General features: G+C 44.3%; 1 protein-coding gene across 17 annotated transcripts in view; it reads right to left on the bottom strand.

Moving 5' to 3' along the window:
• ARMC8 (armadillo repeat containing 8) overlaps positions 1-21089 on the bottom strand; it is a 179896-nt gene that overhangs the window by 148145 nt on the left and 10662 nt on the right. For 16 of the 17 annotated variants that reach the window (XM_037909429.2, XM_043523054.1, XM_043523056.1 and 13 more), the window contains one exon: positions 20411-20482. The exons of the other annotated variant lie outside the window; for it this stretch is intronic. In XM_037909429.2, coding sequence (XP_037765357.1) covers positions 20411-20482 — 72 coding nt within the window. The remainder of the gene's footprint in view (positions 1-20410; positions 20483-21089) is intronic. 17 annotated transcript variants of the gene reach the window in all.

The following is a 21089-nucleotide window of genomic DNA, read 5'->3' as shown; positions in this document are numbered from 1 at the left end:
AGGGCAAGACCCAGAGAGAGTTCGAGGGCCGGATTAAAACATCTGGAGGGCTGGATGCGGCCCCCGGGCTGTAGTTTGCCCACCCCGGCCTATATTATTGCCAGGATTTCTTTTCTTGATATACTTAAAATCCTTGTCCTTAACCATACCAGCCATGGATTCTTCCCCTGTGTCTTTAGCAGCTTCCCTGGTCAATTTTCTGTACTTCATAACTTCTGATTTCTACTTACTCCTATCCACCTCCCCCCTTTTTTTAAACTTTTGTTTTTATATAATTTTCTAATTGCTCTCTTCACTTCTCTTAAGCATGATTGACTTTTAACCAAAGAAGTCGTCTTTAATGATTGTCAAAAAGCCACAATCCAATAAATTCTTCTTAAACAACTTCCACTTTTCATTTACATTTTTCTGTCTAAATTAACTCCCAATAAATTTCACTGTATTTTCCTCAGCTTTGTGTGGTGTTTGTGTATGTGATGCTCTCCACAGGGCACACAGAACCATAAGCCACCATGATATCGCTCTGCCTCAGCAAGGGAGAGTGTTGCTGGAGCTTAAACGGTGTGTCAGCTCCCTGCCACAGCAGTCTGTCTGCCTCACCAGCAAACTCCACAAGACCCTGTCAGTCTTAACCTTGCCAGTCCCTATTTGCCTTGTTTTGTCTTATATAGGCGCCTATTACACACCACCCTCATCCCAATTTTTCACACTTGTCATGCTGGTCATGAATAGGGTGACCAGATAGCACCAGCTTTTACGGGATACCTTACAAGACAGTGATTCACTAAATATTGTGATTGGGCTGAGTGTGCCTTTTCCAGTTGGCATAAAGGGGCAATTAGGATCACTTTTTTTTTCTTTTCTTTTTTTTAAAACACTGGTTGAGACTGTCCAGTTTGCCCATAGTGAATTTAATCAGGTCATGATCACCGGTCCCTAGGCAATCACCAGCTTCCAGTCCAGTGATCAGTTCTACCTTGTGTTGACCTTTTGTATGAGAAAATCATAAATTTTTAGAAGATAATGATATTTTACTACTGGCTGTATGAGGTACCTCCAACAGGTCTCCCCTAGACTGAAGTGCCCAATGATAGCTTTTCTTTCCACATATTACAGATAGACACTCAAGGAGCAACTCATCCTGTTCTGTAATGTCATTCAGTGGTCAGTAACACCCCTGGTCCTCCAAGTATATTCTCCTAGTTTCTGCTGTTCTGAGTTATCGATAATGCTAAAACACATAATGATATCTTTAATGCAGAGCACCACTCTCTTTTATCCACTCTATCCTTCCTAAACAAGTTTTAACCAGCTACTCTAACATTCTAATCAGGCAAATCAAAGCCCCAGCTTTCAGTAATGCCATTTATATCAAGTTTCTTCTCATTCTATTCCCCGTAGGTTCTTTTACCGCACTTATCATCAGTGTGTTTATCAGTAAAGCATTAAGCAACATGACTAACATCTGTCATGTGTTCTTTGTTCTCTTATTCCCCACCAGGGACAGAAGTGTGTACAGTAGAGTGTCTTGCTTTGGTAGGTTTTAAAGGGAAGGAGTGTTTTTGTGTTAATATACATGTTGCTGTGTATTTATATTCGAGAAAGTAGGGTCAAAAATGAGTTATATTTGGAAAATGCATGTTGCATCAATGAGATTTTCCAATACCTCTTTTTTATTACCCATAATACTTGCATTGGTAAACAATTAAAAATTCTTTCCACCTTGTTTGCCACTTTCGTTCTATATGTTCACAATGTCTTTATTTATATGTTTGTATGTATGTGTATCACATCTGCCCCCAGCACCTTCCCCCTGTGATCGTTTAACATCCACCTGGCTGCTCCAACTAGTCTCCCACCAAGATTATGCCCCTATTTGTGAGATCAACTGTGTAGCCAATGATACACCTACAAGATTTTCTGCCTTTTCTCACTCGTGGGACTAGAAGAATCTCTGAGAATATCATTTGAATTTGCCTCTTCTTCAGCTTCCTCCTGAGATTTTTGAAGTTTTCAGTAATCTGTGTAGTTGCACATGATACCATATCATTGGTCCCAGTATATATTACCAGTGGAGACTTGCCAGCCAATTTCAGAATACTCTCTTTCTGGAGTGAAGGGACACTGTACAGCTATCCTTGTGTCTCTTGCTGAATTCTTTCCATGTTTAATAATATGGAGTCGTTTATGACAACTGCCCTTCATATATAGTGAAATTCAATATTTCCCTTATATGGTCAGTTTCCAGAAGTCTTTCACACAGTAACAGATTTACAATTTACTGTTTTCATTAAAAACAAAACAAAACTACAAGAACTGGTGGGAAGCTCAGGAGCAGGCGCAGTATCTGAAGCTACTTTTAAATGTATTTTGAAACTGATAAGATTTCAAGTTCATGGTGTCCCTTTAAAATGCGCAGTTTGCTCAGTACCCAGCTAAAGGGATCCCAACTAACTGCATTTAACACATACACACACTGCTAACCCCCTCCATCCTATCTCACCCACCCCCAACTGTTCCTCCCATTCCTCCCTCCAGTACCTCTCCTCTAAGTGGGGCAAAGGGAAAGAGTCTACTACTCTGGCCCATGTTTCTCCAATTCTGCAAACTCCCTGAGCTGTCCAGGCAGGTTGAAGGGGCCTGACAAGGATGGAACTGAGCCAGCTGGAGGGCAGACACCATAACTGCAGCCTCTTGCCTGAGAAGAGGACAGCACAGCCTCTAGAGACAGGAGGTTCCAGCTGTGGCTTCCTATAGCACCAGTCAGTGACACAACTGATCAACAATAGCACAGTTACAGGAGGAAGTCTATTGAGTATTGCTGCCCAATCCTTATAACATTCTCATCCACTCCCCTTTCTGCAGCCTCCCATCACCAGCCACAATTTGGAATAGTAAAGACATTGTGTTCTCCCCCACCTACTCCCCTTAGAGCTGGAAGTTTAGAGCAGGGGCTAGTGAGAAACAGATATTCTCTGTACTCTCCTAGAGATTTATTAAGTAATATTATATTATTATAAGATTCACCGATGCTTATCAGAGCAAGCAAACGATTTCCCACTTCTTCCTAGGGACTAAAACCCCCAATTCCTCTTCTCTGTTCAGCTGCCAAGACCTCCACTTTGCCAGTAGAAACATCTTTGACAAACCAAGTTAAACAAATAAGGAGAGCGTAAAATAAACGGAAATTAATATAACAAAGGTACAGGAAGATTATATTATTATATTTATTTTTACATAACTAGCTGAATTTTTAAAATTTATTTATTTATTTTGGTATTTTGTTTAAATGAAGATGCCACAGAATCCAGAAACCTTACAGCAACATTTAGGACCAGGTTACTGCAAAGCCCAAGAGGCCTTGGTCCTTCTCAAGGTCCTCCCCCAGTTTAGGACACATTAGCCAAATTTAAATATAAATGGTGGTTCTACCATTGTCTGCATGTCTTACGAGCTCTAAAAACTCCAAAGAAAATAGTCAATAAGGCTTAGGTTATGAACATTTAAATTCAAAAGCACCTTGAAGTGGAAGGTTGTTAGCTGCACTTGGGAAGATGCAAGATGGCTTGGAGTTAGAAACAGTTGCAGGGAGAATCAGTGCCCTCAAGTTGAAAAATGAGATCAAAGTTGGTATAGTTTCAGAAAACTGTACAGCTCATTTTTTTCCAAAAAATGGAATTTCATACAATACTAATACTAATCAGTTGAGAAATCAAGCATTCAAAGTCTAGAAACATGAAGGTTGCACACCTAATCTCAACACTGCATCCCTATGCAGATGCCTTACAATATGGCCTCTCTTTATAAAACGTTTTATATTATCAAATATGTAACATAAAATCAGAATTTCTTGAACCTTTTACACAGTACATAAACATACCATATTACGATCAATTATCTAGAAATCAACTAATCTGAAGAGGATCAGAGAATATGCCCACTTCTCTGAAGAAATAGTTAACAAAAGACCTAATATTATTGGTATACAAAAGCTTTGTTTAGTTTATCCCTTTAAAATCTGAATATTCTAAAATGTTGCATTAATTCTGCTGCCACATTTAAGATCTACATTGCACAGGGCATCTAAAATATTTTTGTCAGGAGAAATTAGATTTATCAGTTACGTCTGTAGCAAAAACCAAGTATCAGCATATATAATTTGTAGCATTTATCCCAAAGCTAAATTCCATTTCATTAGGAAAAACACATGGCTATATCGCAAACATTTATATCAACACAAATCCCACAACCATGTCTAAAATAAGCAATAATACACCAATAAGGACAAATACTAACATTCCAAACCGTCCTTGAACATATCGTCCCCAAGCAACTCCTTCCGCAAGCTCAGCTGTGGCAAATTCCAGCATCTAAGATTCGACTGAGAACATCCTGACTATTTTAATTCAAATCTAGATGATAAATGAAGCACCTTAGCTGATGTTAGTCATCAGGATAGTAAACAGGGAAAAAGATAGTCCCTTTGGCAGCCAGGACCCAGACAACACAGATCATAATCAGCATCCTGAACTGCATACTGTAGCCAATAGGAAGCTAGCTGGGCATAAAGCATATCTTTAGAAACACATCCAGTCTTGATTTAAGGACTTCCGGTGATGGAGAATTCACCACATTCCTCAGTAAGCTGTTCAGTGGTTAATTACCATCACTTTTAGAAGTGTATCTTATTTCCAGATTGATTTTAGCTGATTTTAACCTCCAATCATTAGCCCTTGTTATTCCATTAGCTACTAGTAAACAATTAAAACATCTTCTCTCTGTGACAGGAAAATATGGTCTCTGTTCAAGTCACCTCTTATCTCTTTAATAAACTAAATTAATTGAGCTCCCTTAATTTGATTATAGAATCTTTTCCAGATTTAAAGTTATTCTTACAGTTCTTCTCTGAACCCGCTCCAATTTTCCTTCATTCTTTCTGAAATATGACCGCTACAGTGGAATACAGTATTCCTCTAATGCTCTCATCAAAGCCATATCACCTTCCTACTCTAATTTGATCTTCTCCTGCTTATATACTCAAGTACCATATCAGCCTTTTTAGCCATAGCATCATACTGGAAGATCATGTTCAGGATACTGAAAGTATGAACTAAACTTTTTACTCCTGGGGGAATTCTGCACCAAAAAATTAAAAGTTTTGCACACAATATTTTAAAATTCTGCAAATTTTATTTGTCAAAATAACACTACATAATCAAGCCAGTTTCAATTATTTTGGTAATTTATTTCAAAATATCTGTCAGCAAGTATGTCTGTAACAATACACACACAAAAAATTCCCCAGGGAGTAGAGAGTTAAAGAAACCCCTATGACAACCCAGTTTTTGTTTTTCTGCCCACTTCCCCTCCCCACAGAGCCCAGGCAGGGGGCCAGACACCCACAACACTTTCCCCCCACCAAAGCCCCCTTCAGTTGCTCCCCCCAGCCAATACACCCAAACTCCCTCCTCCCCAGAGCCCAACCGTGCCCCCTCCAGCCCAGATACCCACCTCCCAGGCCAGCTATGGGCCCCCCTTTGCCCAGACACCCGAGCCCAGGGACCCAGAGGGAGAAACAGTCTGATGCTCAGTCCCATGCTTGCATGGAGTTTTCTGCATGCCGTCCTCTCCTTCCCTCAGGGCATGCTGGGATCTCCAGCTGCCAGGAACCCTCTAGCTCCCTCTTCCTTCTCCAAGTAGTGTCTTCTCTGTGAAAGCTGGGCTCTGCCAAGTCCAATGGCCCCTAGTAGCAGCTAGCAGCACTGCAGCCCATTTCTGTTGGGGAAGGAAATTCTGCACACACTAATTTCTGCAAAATTTTGCATTGCGCACTAGCACAGAATTCCCCCAGAGTAACTTTTTTCCTAGATGCATGACCTTACATTTGGTGGTATTAACATGCATGTTTGACTGTGCCCCGTTTAAAGTGATTTCCATCACTTGGTATCAATGACCTGTCCTCACTGATACCACCCAAGCAATCTCATTCTTCTACAGACAATCAGCAATTATATTTTTCTTCCAAATCATTGATAAAAGTCAATAACAGTGTGCCAAGAACCAATACCTGTGGCCACCCCACTAGAAAAACATCTCAATTATATGGTACTTCTATATTAACTACATTTTTAAATCAGTCCACTTTTAATCCATTTAATGTTCACACTGATTTTATATAGTACTAATTTTTAAGTTGAGTACCATGCAGCACTAAGTCAAATGCATTTCAGAAGTCCAAGTCAGTTATCATTATCAGTCAAATTTATAATCTAAAACAATATCAAGTTCTTTTGACAAGACCTATTTTCCATAACTTCAAGTTGATTGGCATTATTATTGTACTATTCTTTATTCAGTCCTATACCAGCCATTCAGTTATATGGCCCAGGAACAATGTCTTGCAAACAGATCTAATTACCCAGGTCATCCCAATTACCCTTTTTTAAAAATATTAGCACAACTTCCCTAGTGTTTCAAGATTTATTAAAAGTTATCAGTGGGTCACAGAGCTATTTGACCAATTCTTTTAAAAACTCTTGGGTGCAAGTCATCCATACCTGCTTATTTTAAAAATGTTTAACTTTAGCAGATGCAGTTTTACTTCCTCCTCAGTCACTGTTTAAATTTAAAGTACTTCACCTTCATTATACACAAACGTCATCTAGCTTCTTTCCACATACAAAACAGAGGTATCAGTTCAACATTTCTGCCTTGGCTATATTATTGATGACAATTTTACCATCTCCACCTAATAACTGATTTAAGTTACTGTTTGGATTCCTGATAAATTTAAAAAATTCCTTTTCATTGTCCTTAATTCTACTGGCCAGGGATTTTTCATGGTTACTTTCAGATTCCCTTATTTGTCTGAATTTAACTTCTATTTATATATATTGCTATCAACTTTTCCACTTGATATTTTTATATCACTAATCTAGCCATCCACTAAGCACTTCCAATTGTTGAGTTTTCACTGTGATTACATTCACAAAAAAATTTGTTCCTGGTTTCATTGCAAGCCAACAGAAAACAGCCCAATGGGGCTGGAAAGAAGCTACACTTGAACCAATTACTTGTTTCTTCATCAAGCCGAAGTATGATTTGCTACACAAGGGTTTTTTTTAATTAAGTTCATTGTGAAATACACATTCTACCACTACAGGCCTATAAAGGAATGAGAATAGCTTTCTACCATGAGCTATATATCCTGAAAAGTAGGTGGCCTGATGGTTAAAAGCTATGTTGAGCATACTTGTGCCTTGGCATCTGTTGTGGATTTTGTAATTTCAGAGGCAATGAATGGTGCAGGGTACACAATTTTTCCTCCTCATTCAATACCTATGCAAAGATGTCTAACTGATTGACAACTTGTACACTTCCAAAATGTACATTAAACAAAAGTTACTAGGTCACTGTGTGGAGTAAAAGGCATTGAAATTAAATGAATGTTGGTTAGTGAACCTTAGTGAATATTATAATAGTGACTCTATGTCAGCTTCAAAAATTAGTTCTGCTTTTCCTGTAGCTTTGTCTCTGAAGATCCAGAAACATTTACTTCTTCAAAGTGGCCATCCTGAAGGTATACTGCAATATACTTTAAATGAGTGACAGGCAAATGTAATTGTCTTAAGTGCTTTGGTCTCACTAGCAACCCAGCACACAAGATATCTATACACCTCTAAAAATAGTTCAAAATTGCCTCAAAGTCATCGGCAAGAGCTTGATGTTGCCATCAACTTTTGGGACTTAAACAGTAAAATTTGAAAACGTCTACAAATACTAGAGAGCGGGATCATTTGAGATCCAGAATAGCCTGCATGCCATTTGAGCAGCCTATATTCACTGCTGATCTATCCAAACTGAGGTTCCTCACTTATTTGAGCTGTCTTGGTTCCCAAAACTTCTAAAGCAGTCTTTCTTTCCTGCCTGATGTCATCAGCTATCCCAGATTTCAAGTCTATCGGTCAAAGAATACAAGGGCTCCCATGATCAAGGTCTGATATACAGAAGCTCTTGATCAACTATAGCTCTGCCAGCAGGTGAGTAATAAAACTAGCTCTCTTTATGTATTTCTAAGATATTTCCCAAAGAGATGTTCCGATTGCCTCTCTGAAGTATTTCACTCCAGGGATGTTAATATAACTTCAGCCAAGATTCAGATCAGTTACCTGCAAGCTGAGAAGTAATTCAAAACAAGTCATCTTTAATATCAGCATTCCTTGTTAGACAAAGGAGCAAAGTTTTGTATCTCCTCACGTTGCATTTTACAGAGCAATCTAGCAATAAGAATTCTTTATGGACATAGACATTTTCCACTGTCACGCATCTCACATGAGCAGCAGAGTATCTTCCATGAATTCTGAAAATTGCGTTGATAGCCAAGTTTAAAAAAGACATTATACTCACAATATTATTTTCTAGTGACTTTTGACTGGGCGACATCTGCATTTTGTAGGATTTCCCTTTACATCACACATCACCATGATATGAGTTTCTCTATAAGAGCAAATCCATCTAACACCTAAAAATCAATCAGCTGAAGGCTAAAAGGCCATCAAATGAATAAAAATTGATTTTTAGTGTTTGGTTAAAGGTTCTGGCTGAATAAATTTGAGATTGTAAGTAACTTCTCTGTCTTAGGTTTGGGATGATGTAGTGATAGTTGTCTGAGTGTGCAGTAGCTCAGATTAGAGAGTGAACTATTCAATGAGGCATTAGCTCTGAAGCTTGGTGACTTTTTAAATATTTTATATATTTATTTATTTATTTTAAAAAACAACTTTCCCTGCTGATTACACTAGCAGAATCAAGTTATTGTGCTTACCTATTCTTGGAGATAGTAGCATAGGGAAGGGCATTTAGATGCTGCTAAACTGCTGGAATGCGGAAAATGCATTCAGATAACCTGGACCCCATAATGTAATGTCCCCTCCACCCCTGCCGAACAGAAGAAGGTAAAGAGATATGCATCACTAGCACTGAAAGCCTCATCTGCCTCCTGGATTCCAAAAAACAAGTCCAACTCCCACATTTTCCTGGGTACCAAGAGTACCACTTGTCCACTACCCAGCTGTCAAAAAAGCTTCCCCCTACACACTCTCGCAAAAACTTCTAGAATGCAGTTATCAATGTACCTAAGAACCCAGGGTCCTTGCCAAAGAACTCACACCCAGCTTGCCACTGCATTCAAAGTCCTTCCAATATGGGTCTCCTGTTCTGAGGCAACAAATTTGGGGGCATGACATGTGGCTGGTAGGTAGCTTGCAGGGCAGCAGACTAGGGGGTATGGAGGGACCAATGAGAAATAATGTGCTCCTTCACATCTTAATTGTAAGTTCGGTTAAAGGGTCAGAACAGAGGTGGGCAATGAAACTGGATGACCCAAGAACTCCGACAGCCATGATCATCCTGCTACCCTCAATCCCTCTGGCTCACTTCTTAAGGGACTCTTTGGTCCCTCCATAGCCTACCAATCTTAAAGTGGCTTAAAATAGTGGTGAATTCAGAGGCAGCATCACCTCAATCGGTGGACTCTGCCACATGATTTCACTCTAATGTACCTCATAGGGCAGATGGTTCTGATTACAATTATGGTGAAAGGGAGAGAAGACTTTGGGAAGGAAGTTGTAGTATATGGTCATCACTACTTTAACCAAATAAAAAATCACGAGAAGATACACAAGAATGCATGGTCAGCTGCCTCTATTTCTTGGCCAAGGTCTCAACCACAAAAATGCTACCTTCCAAGAAAGTAGGGTGAGTGGGAAGAGAGGAGAGTGACAAAGAACTGTAAGTACAACAATAAGGCTCCAGGGAGGTACATGGAACCTAGAGGTACACATATTTCCTCAAAGATGGAACACTAGGTGCAAGAGCACACCAGAACTCTCTACATCCTTCCTTAATCTCTTTAGACATTTAATCTGGGTGCAAAAAGAAATTTTAAAAAGGAAAAGCTAATGACAGTAGGAAAGTACAACTCCTTTAGGCAAAGCTTTTCTATACGCATGCCATTGGGAGAAAATGATCCAAACCCTGTTCATATTATTGAAGTACCCCTCTTTCTAGGCAACAAGAACGTTTTAGTAACTTTCCTAAATCAAGTCTCAACATGTTTCTCTCACAAATCAGGTCCATAGAAAAAGAAGCCTTGTCAGTATATGGGGAAGGGCCTTAGGTCAACATATCCTTCAGCAGAGGAAAAGAAATCGTGACCTCCTGGTTTTGTGGTGGGCAAAATCCACACACCAGTAGGATTTTTTCTCCTCTTGTACGTCTTGGGGCAGAGCGATTGTACAGTGCTTAGTGCAATGGGGCCCAGCTCATGGATAAGGTTTTCAATTACTACTAAGATGACTGATCTTATTTTTCTTAGCATTCTCCACAGATTAAATGTCAAGAAGTGAACACAAATGGCAACCTAACTTCAAGGAATCAAGCCAGCACCCTCCATGATCATTTTATGGTCTCCATATACGTTATTAAACTTATCCATCTTTCTGTTGTTTCTTGTGGTGAACACCTAGATGGATTTATCTCAGCTAGTTTTCCTCAGTGTTTTCCTTTATTACTACAAAGGGAGCTGGAGGGAAAAACGGTTACCTACCTTCTCATAACTGTTGTTCTAAATGTGTTGCTCATGTTCATCCCAATAGCGGTGTGTGCGCACCACACGTACGATCATTGGAAGGTTTTTCCCCTAGCAGTACCCGTCGGGTCAGCTGTGGAGATCCCTGGAGTGGCGCCTTTATGGCAGTGTATATAGGTCCCTGCCGACTCACCGCCTGCTCAGTTCCTTCTTGCTGGAATACTCCAACAGAGGGGAGGCAGGCAGGATTCGGAATGGACATGAGCAACACATCTCGAAGAACAGTTATGAGAGGTAGGTAACCGTTTTTTCTTCTTCGAGTGATTGCTCTTGTGCATTCCAATAGGTGACTTCCAAGCAGTTTCCCTGGGGGAGGGGACGGAGATCACCTGGTTGCTGAGTGCAGGACTGCCCTGCCAAAGGCTGCATCATCCCTTGCCTGTGGGTAATAGCGTAGTGTGACGTGAAGGTGTGGATGGAAGACCATGTTGCTGCCTTCCATGTGTCCTGGACAAGGACCTGTGCCAGGAATGCTGTGGACGATGCCTGCGCTCTTGTGGAGTGTGCCATAAGCGGAGGGGCTGGAATTTTAGCCAGGTTGTAGCAAGTCCTGATGCAGGACGTGATCCATGATGAAATGCGCTGGGACGAGATTGGGAGCCCCCTCGTCCTTTCTGCGATTGCAATAAGGAGCTGTAGCAACTTACAAAATGGCTTTGTGCGCTCAATGTAGAATGCTAGGGCACGCCTAACATCCAGGGAATGGAACATGCATTCTCTGTTAATGGCATGGGGCTTAGGGAAGAACACAGGTAAAAATATGTATTGGTTCACATGTAACTGGGAGACTACCTTTGGCAGAAATGCAGGGTGAGGGCATAGCTTCACCTTGTCTTGAAAAAGACCATATAGGGGGGCTCAGAAGTCAGCACTCTGAGCTCAGATACCCTTCTGGCCGAGGTTATGGCCACCAGAAAGGCCACCTTCTAGGAAAGGTAGGACAGAGGGCAGGTTGCCATGGGCTCGAAAGGGGGCCCCATGAGTGCAGACAGGACCAGGTTGAGGTCCCACTGGGGAACAGGCCATTGTACCTAGGGATAAAGTCTGCCCAAGCCCTTGAGAAACCGGCCCACCATGGGATTACCAAAAACTGACCTACCTGCTGCCCCCAGGTGAATGGCCGAAATGGCAGCCAGGTGTACCCTGAGAGATGATATGCCAACCCCTGCTGCTTGAGGTATAAGAGGTAGTCCAAAATAAGGGCAATTGGGGCTAGCCGTGGTTTTGTTCCCCTCTGCAGAGACCAGATGGGCAAAGTGGAAGCATTTTTCAGGTACGTGGCACGAGTGGAGGGTTCCCTACTTCCCAGCAGGACCTCTCTCACTGGGTCCAAACACTGAAGCTCAAGAGGGTTCAGCCATGGAGTATCCACGCCATGAGGTGGAGGGACTCCAGACTGAGGTGTTGCAGATGGCCGTGGTCCTGTGTGATAAGGGTCAGGCACACGGGAAGGGCTAGTGGTCTGTCCACTGAGAGGTTCAACAACACTGTGAACCAGTGCTGCCGGGCCATGCTGGCGCTATGAGGATCAAGGAAGCCCCATCCCGGTGAATCTTGAAGAGGCTTTTGTATATGAGAGGGAAGGGCAGGAACACGTACAGCAGGTGACTCGTCCATTAAAGATGAAAGGCATCCGCGATGAATCCTGGACTGTGGTTCAGGAAAGAGCAGAACCGCTGGCACTTCCTGTTGCTGCGCAAACAGGTCTATGTCGGGAGAGCCCCACCTCTGGAAAATCAAATGTACAATGTCTGGCCTGAGGGACCATTCGTGACCATGAAATGAGCAGCCAAGGCGATCGGCTACCTCGTTTTGCATTCCCGGAAGGTGTATCAAGTGGGCAATTCAAAAATCCCACAGCCCGAGGGCTTCCTGGCACAGGGGAGAGGAGCGAGCACCACCCTGTTTGTTTATATAGAACATCGCTGTGGTGTTGTCCGTCTGCACCGACCTACCTGTGCCCTGCAGGTGGGCCTGGAATGCTTGGCATGCCAGACAAACCGCCCTCAGCTCCCTTACGTTGATATGCAGCGATAGTTCCATGTGGGACCATAGGCCTTGGGTTCTGATATTGCCCAGGTGCACTCCCCAACAGAGTGCCGAGGCGTTTGTAACTAAGGATAGGGTAGGTTGGGGTTTGGCAAAGGGTACTCCCGCACAGACAACTTGTGGTTGCAGCCACCAGAGAAGAGACTCGAGGATGCAAAGGGGGAGGGTAACTATCATGTCCAGTCGGTCTCTGCCCGGCCTGTGCACCCATGCCAACCACATGCTGGAGGGGCTGAAGGCATAACCTGGCGTGCTGGCTGCCATATGCTCCAATAGTTTCATGCAATTTCTGGCCGTGGTTGTGGAAAATCAGTGATAATGACCGAGAGTGCTTGGAAGCGGCAGCTTGGGCAGGAACGCCCTGGCCTGCACGGAGTCCAACAGAGCTCCTATGAATTCTATTCTCCTTATCGGGGCCAGTGTAGATTTGGGAACATTCAGTACAAGGCCCAGCCTGCGGAATGTGGCCCAGGCCAGAGACACATGCTCTGCGGCCCATACTTGCGACTCGACCTTGATGAGCCAGTCACCCAGGTATGGGAACACTTGCACCTGACGTTTGGGGAGGAAGGCTGCCACGATCACCATACACTTGGTGAATACTCGGAGGGCTGCTGAGAGCCCAAACAGGAACACCCTGAACGGGTAGTGCTGGCCACTGACCATGAATCTCAGGAATTCTCTGTCGGCTGGGATAATATGGGATATATGGAAGTATGCATCTTTCAAATCGAGGTCAGCTTACCAGTCCCCTGGATCCAGGGAAGGAATGATGGCGGCCAGAGAGATCGTGCAAAACTTCACTTTCCTTATTAATGTGTTGAGGTCTCGCAGATCCAGGATAACCTGGAGCCCACCCTTGGCCTTGGGGATGAGGAAATAGCAGCAGAAGAACCCCTTGCCCCAGAACTCCTGAGGAACCTCCTCTCTATTGCCCCTAGAGCGAGGAGCGATTGCACCTCCTGCAAGAGGAGTTGTTTGTGAGAAGAGTCCCTGAAGAGGGACGGGGAAGGGGAATGGGAGGGAACAGAATTGGATAGAATATCCCACCCCTATCAGGCTGAGGACCCAGCGATCTGACATCATCTGGGACCAAACCCGGTAGAAGTCAGAGAGTCGATTCACAAAGGGGGGGGGAGTTAAGGATCCAAGACTGAAACTGATGCTCCGTCCTCGGGCGCATCTTCAAAAGTTTGGCTTCGGGCCAAGGGGCTGTTTGGGCGAACCCTGGCCTTGGCCTGAGGAGGACTATGGCAGGCACCTCCTATTATTTCTGCCCCGTCTCCTTGACGAGTCTTGCCTAGGAGGCCCAGAGCAGAAGTGGAATGGGGGCTGAAGCTTAAAAGGCTTTCTTTGAGGTGCAGGGGTGTGGATCCCGAAAGACTTCAAGATCCCGCAAGTCCTTAAGGCTGTGCAGGCAAGAGTCTGTATTTTGGGCAAACAGGCCGGCACAGTCAAAGGGAAAGTCCTGAATTGTGTTCTGGACCTCAGGTGGTATCTCCGACACCTGGAGCCACACACTGCGCCTCATTGTAATAGTGGTGGCCATGGTCCGAGCCGCCGAGTCCGCCGCATCTAACACGGCCTAGAGGGAGGTTCTGGAGACCACCCTGCCCTCCTCAAGGGGCGTGCTAAACTCCTTGTGCAAGTCAGCCAGAAGCAACTCCTGGAACTTTGCCAATGAGCTCCAGGAGTTGAAAGCATAGTGGCTGAGTACTGCTTGCTGTTTGGCCACTCAAAGCTGGAGCCCCCAATCGAGAAGATCTTTTGGCCAAAAAGGTCCAGCTCCTTAGCATCCCAGGACTTAGGCGCAGGACCTGGCTATCCATGCTTCTCTTTGTGAAAAGGTGTGTGTATCCTTTCTGCGGCACAAGATAGCGTCTTTCCACCTCTTTAGCGGTGGGTGGTATGGAGGCCAGAGTCTGCCGGAGCACCTTAGTGGTGTTTTGGATTGTTCTTATTAGGAGCAAAGCCACCCTAGAAGGACCCTCCAGGGCAAAGATATCCAGCATCATGTCAGACTCCTCCATGACCTCCTCTGTCTGGAGAATGAGGTTTAGGGCCACCCTCCCAAGAAGGTCCTGGTGTTCCTCGCTGGTAGGGTGGTGGTGATGCCCTCCACTACCTCATCTGGCTAGGAAGAGCGGCAGCCCGTGGCATAGCGTCTTCCTGTTTTTCTGGCTCTCTGGAGGCTGGGTCAGGTACCTCGGAGCCTCCCATGACTGGAGGTGGCTCTAGTTTCACTGATAGCCTGGTTCAGGTGCTGCACCTGAACGTGACAGCCCAGAACCCCTGTCACATGCGGGGTCCGGCGAGCCAGTGATATTGCTGGGGGGGGGGGGAGGGCACAGGCTGCAGATGCCACCAATGCCAGCCTGGATAGATGCTGCAGCTGATACCGCCGCCGCCGATGCCTGGGCTTGCAGTGCTGGGGACTCCACTGTTGTGGCAATGAGGTCCCATGCTGCCTCGTAGGTATCCGGCATGGAGGGAAGGTCGAGTTCTTCCTCCAAATCCTCCCGAGTCGAGAAGTTCACCAGTACCAGACTTGACAGGCCTCCAGTTGGGGCCGGAATCAATGGTGCAGGGTCTTGAGGCCCAGACCGTGGGTGTCCCACCAGAGGACGCACCCCGCTGGAGTCCCCTTGCACCTTCTTGACAGGGGAATGACCCGTCTGCCTTCTTTTTCTTATGTGGCACCGGGGACTGTGATCGGTGCCGCCTGGTGGCACTGGCCTTATGAGTTGGGGAGCGGAGCTGGTGCTCCTTAGAAGAGTCCTTCTTTGGTGCCGGGACATCCCACACTGAGGCCGGGGTGCTGTGCACCAATGATGCCGGTGCTGCTTCCGGTGCCGGCTGTGGGTGGAGGGCTGACTCCATCAGGAATAGCTTCAAACAACAGTCCCATTCTCTCTAAGTCCTGGGTCTAAAGCGCCTGCAAATCGGGCATTTATCTGTCTGATGGCCCTCTCCTATACACTTGAGACAGGCAGCGTGCGGATTGCCTGTGGGCATAGGTTTCGCACACCTCTCACACACCTTAAACCCCTGTGACCGAGGCATGCCCCAGTGCCTGGGGAAACTAGGGTAGGGGGAAGCCCCCCAAATTAAGTCCAACTAACTACAAACTACTATATAACGAACTAACAACTATGTACAACCAAGAAAAGGGAACCACTAGGTAGGCACTTGCGAATGCAAGAGAGTGAGCTGTTCCAAAGACCGTCACTGGCAGCAAGAAGGAACTGAGCAGCCAGCGGGTCGGCGGGGATCTATATACACTGCCATGAAGGTGCCACTCCAGGGGTCTCCACAGCCGACCCGATGGGTACCGCTAGGGGAAAAACCTTCCAACGATCATGCACGCGGCCTGCACACACACCTACTGGAATGCACATGAGCAACCACTTGAAGAACTTTAAGGTTTCTTTCCACCAAGAAGCATGGTTTTTCTGCTTTGTTTAGGCAGGGGCAGTTCACACAGGCTGAAGACAGACTGCACAGCAGTAGAAGAAGATGGTAACTAAGATTTGTTTCTGAAAGCCAACATGGATCTGTTCCACAATAGTAACATATAAATTTCTTTTCATTAGGTACCAGACACCTTGTGTAGTTTTCAAACTAAGCCCTTTCCCCACATCATATAAAACTATCATCTATGGTCAGATACATCCCAAGAAGATTTTGTAGGGGCGTCCCATTCATATCTGGCCAACCCACTGTTTGGAGCATCTCTTCACTGAGACTACGAATGCACCAGCATCTCCAACTGTATCCCAAAACACATACTTTACACAGAGTAAAAACTGCTCTAAGGATTTGAGGTGTAACTGGACTGGGGGAGGAGAGGAGTGGGGGAACCTTGACAAGATACAACAAGGCCCAGTAGAGAGGCAAGTGATCTCACCTTGACCATTTCCTAGACGTGCACAAAATTACTGAGCTATTCCAGCTACTCCACCCTGTCAAGCAATGGGAGTAACAGTTTTTAAAATTTCTGCAAGTGCTTCAAAGCAAGACAGATGTTGAGGCATCAAAAGTCTTTGTTGCATTGATCAAACCCAGAGACTAAAAGTTGTTTCAGAGTAGCAGCCCTGTTAGTCTGTATTCACAAAAAGAAAAGGAGTACTTGTGGCACCTTAGAGACTAACAAATTTATTTGAGCATAAACTTTCATGAGCTACAGCTCACTTCATCGGATGCATCATCCGATGAAGTGAGCTGTAGCTCACGAAAGCTTATGCTCAAATAAATTTGTTAGTCTCTAAGGTGCCACAAGTACTCCTTTTTAAAAAGTTGTTTGTATCTGGTCACCTCCCATAGTGTTTCTTAGAAAGGATCTGTTACTAGGTAGCTGAAATATGGGATTATATTAAGATTCCCTCTCTTGAGAAAAGTGTAACCACATCATTTTTATGAAAGTTTTTGTGATGGCTGCAAAGCTGAAAGGTAAAAACTTATTGGAAATTAGGTCATCCTATTGAAAAATGCTGGAACTTTTGATGGTATACAGATGTGAAGAAAAGTACTTTGCACATCTATATTCACCAGAAAAACCCTTGGTCTGAGGGCTGACAAGGAGGACATGGGATTCCATTTTAATTTTTGACAATGGACTAATGAACTAACTAGTTTTGTAGTTTTAGATGAGTGTCCCCCTTGTTTTTTGAGAAATGGAAAAAAGTTAAGGATGCTCCTAAGAAATAATCAGGATGGGAAAATTAGTAAGTGGCTCCTTTGTCAAGAAGACAAATTGAAAACTTGCCAAAAGAATGCTGAGGGAAGCACAGAGAAAGGGACAAAAAATAATTACATTGAGGAAAGAAGAGGCTGGGGAGATTTTATTTATATATACTCAGGGCAAACTGATTCTCTCCTTAGTGACATGGGGGGGTGTTACAGAATTCTCCTATCTGGCTATCCACTGGGGGAGGGAGGGAAAGAATTCTGTAATATACCCCCCATGTCACTATGGAGAGAATCAATTTGCCCTGAGTAAATGCAGTCCAATTTTTCTTTTCTTTTTTTTTTTTTTTTTTTTTTTTGGGGGGGGGGGGGGGGGGGGGACGGGAAAGAGGTGGTGTTGAAATCAGCCCCTTAATTTACCCTACTGAACAGAGTGAACTGACATCAAGGGGATGCTTATTCTGAACCCTAGTCTGGGAAGGTCTGGCGTGCTTGCTGGATTTCCAAAAGGAACTGGACTGTAAAGGTTCACTGGGGACTTTGATTTGGAATTCATTCATTCCTTTTTTTTTTTTTAAACTTAAATTTCACTACCACATTACAGGAAGCAAAAGGAGTCTTCCAAGTAGTATTCTGTGATCTGATTTATCTCTAAGAGGCCCTGGGGTGATTATATCAGCCTCTAAAGGAACAGAGGATTATTTGGGAGACGCTGTCATTGAACAATCCAGCCAGGGGGAAAAGTCTTCCCAAGTCTCCCAGTCCAACTTATATTTATTAATAAACATGGCCCTAAAATCCTTAATATAGGATACTTCCCAGCATGATCTTTACCAAAATTACTCTTGAGGAATTCTGCACCACTGCGCAATGCAAAATTTCGCAGAAATGAATGTTGTGCATGCAGAATTTCGTTTCCCCCACAAAAATTGGCTGCAGTGCTGCTGGCTGCCACTAGGGGCCTCTGGACCCGGCAGAGCCCAGCTCACACATAGAAGACACTCCTGGGGAGCGGGGGAGGGAACTAGAGGATTCCTGGAGCTGCAGTTCCCAGCTTCCCGAGGGAAGGAGATAGAGACACGCAGGAAACTCCATGCAAGCCAGGGATCAAGCATCAGGCTGTTTCTCCCTCTGGATCCCTGAGCTCTGGGGTGCATTGGGGTAGGTGTCTGGGCTTGCGGGGCCACGGCTGGGCTCTGGGGAGGAGAGGGGGCAGGTGTCTGGACAAAGGGGGGCCCCCCGCGACTGGGCTCTGGAGGGGAGGGGGGTTGGGTGTACTGTCTGGGTGGGGAGCTCCGTGGCTGGGCTCTTAGGGGGAGTAGCTGTGGGTGTCTGGCCCCCCGATTGTGCTCTGGTGGCGTGGAAAGGGACAGAGAAAGAGGAACTAAGTTATCATAGGGGTTTCTTTAACTCTGTACTCCGGGGGGGGGGGGGGGGAAGGAGCGAGAGTGTGTGTGTATTGTTACAGACATACTTGCTGACAGGTATTTTGAAATAAATTACCAAAATAATTGGAACTGGCATGATTATGTAGTGTTATTTTGACAAATAAAATTTGCAGAATTTTAAAATATAGTGTGCAGAATTTTTAATTTTTTAGCGCAAAATGCCCCCAGGAGTACAAAATGAAGACAGGCAAGGTCTTTTCCCTATAGGTTTTATCAGGATAAATGGAGAATCTTTTTCTAGTTACAGGCTGACTCTTTAGGATCCTCACAACATATTTTCATGACATTGAGGATCTTGGCAGACTCTGGAATTTGGGATACAGACTCTGGAATTTCAGTATCAGGCTCAGAAGAAGGGGGAATCTCCCCACCCTCTGTATGCACAGCAACAGCAGAGGATGGGACGATAAGAGGCACACAAAGCCTTGGAAGGTCTGCTCAATTTGAAGGAAAGCCAGATTCAAGAACTGGAGAATAAATACACCTGTTAGAAGGTTCAAGAGGAAGAGTGCTCTGCCACAGAGAGAACCCCAGGGGCATCTTTTTGGGGGGTGGAATCTGCCCTGAACTATGCCTGTACTCTAGCAAATACCTGGTTTTTACCAACCCTGAAGCTAGGGTCTTCCTTTAAGCTATTTGCATTTGGTAAGGAGGGAAGGAAGAGGGAAAGTTCACCAGATTTTGGAGAGCCTTTTCATCAGTGTAAACTCCTGGGGAATCTGGAAGACTAGCATCACCCTGCAAGCTTACTATCCTGCCAGGGAAGAGCAGATAGGTCCTGTTAACGCAAGCCACTCTTTCATGAGCCACCAGAACCTGCCTCACGAGGCGGGACCGGGACCTGAGTTGGGACCAAGAGTGGGCTGCACAACGACAGCACAATTGGTGCACTCTGTTCTTCCACATATTCCCCCTCCTGTCACCTTGCTGCAGCTAAAGGCTGAATGACAGCCAAGCCTTGTGGAGGGGAAGGGAAGAGTCACAAAATGACAATTTCTCATTGGGTACCAGAGAAGCACAAAAGAAGCATCCCATTAATTTGCACCAGTGGAACCAGGAAGCATTAACACTTGCTGAAGCAATAAGTTGGTGATACTGTGAAATTATTTCTTTTTTTCTGTTGTTCTCTGAACTGGGTAAGGGACAGAAACTAAGGTTATCTTTGTGTTTATTATGTTATTGCTTTAGAATGGCACCTTTAATGTAAAATTGCAAAATTCTGCTAGCCCTCTCACAGATTGATTTACTACAGCATGGGAGTAAAATATAATCACTTATCTATTATCAATGTTATAAAAGTTGGAAATTAGATTTTGTACTTAGGCCGGTAGGTTTTCATAACAATATGCCAAGGTTGCTTTAATGAATTCCTTAACTTTCCAATGATAAGCATATTTACTCAATCACCTGTTCTGTAATACATGAACTTAGATATTCCAATTCTCTAAAAATTACATTAGGGAAAGTAATCAGCCAACTACAGCTTTCAAAATCAGGTCAAAAGCAGTGCCTGTGATGTAGAGATCTTTATTCCCAACCTATTGTGAATTAGTGAAAAAAAGAGTAGCAAAGGACATACCTTGGAACTGCTCCCAAAACAATCAAGTTCGCTTTTTGTTTGTTGTTTCCAATTACAGCATTTTTCATATCTCTGTAAATCCAGAAAGAAAAACAAACCCTGGTAAATTACGCTGAGGTACTAAGTAAATTTTATAAAATTGAGCCCTGTTTCCACAGATTCTATCAAAGTCTTTCAGATCTCCATTCTGCACCTACAGAGCTGAACATTGCTTCAGGACACAGTACCTTTCCAACATCTTTGGCCACAAAACCCAGATCTCCAGGTTTCCACTCTGCCCCAGCTCATTCAAATGAGCAAAAACCCATACCACTTTACGTTAGAATCACACGTGGAAGCAAGTCATTACTGATGAAGTCAGATGGACCACTTGATCATGCCCACCTACTTCATCCAGCATCTAAAATAAATCAGCTGTGGGGAAAACATTATACCTTGGTAATGTGAAATCAGAAGCACGGTTCTGATGGGAGCAGGGAAAAGTCACTTCTTACCAAAGGGGAGAGGAAGGAAGGATAGTCCAGTGATTAGGGTGCAAGCCTGGGACGCTGGAGACAAGGGTTCAACTCCCTGCTCTACCACAGGCTTCCTGTTTAACCTCAGTGAAGGTTACAACCTGTATGTGAGACCAACTCCTGTTGGTGGAAAAGACAAGCTTGAAGACCCCAGGTTTTCCAGC

The sequence above is a fragment of the Chelonia mydas genome, chromosome 9 (genome assembly GCF_015237465.2).
Source record: "Chelonia mydas isolate rCheMyd1 chromosome 9, rCheMyd1.pri.v2, whole genome shotgun sequence".
Lineage (NCBI taxonomy): Eukaryota > Metazoa > Chordata > Testudines > Cheloniidae > Chelonia > Chelonia mydas.
The sequence above is the reverse complement of the archived record's forward strand: the minus strand, read 5'-3'. Positions and strand labels throughout refer to the sequence as shown.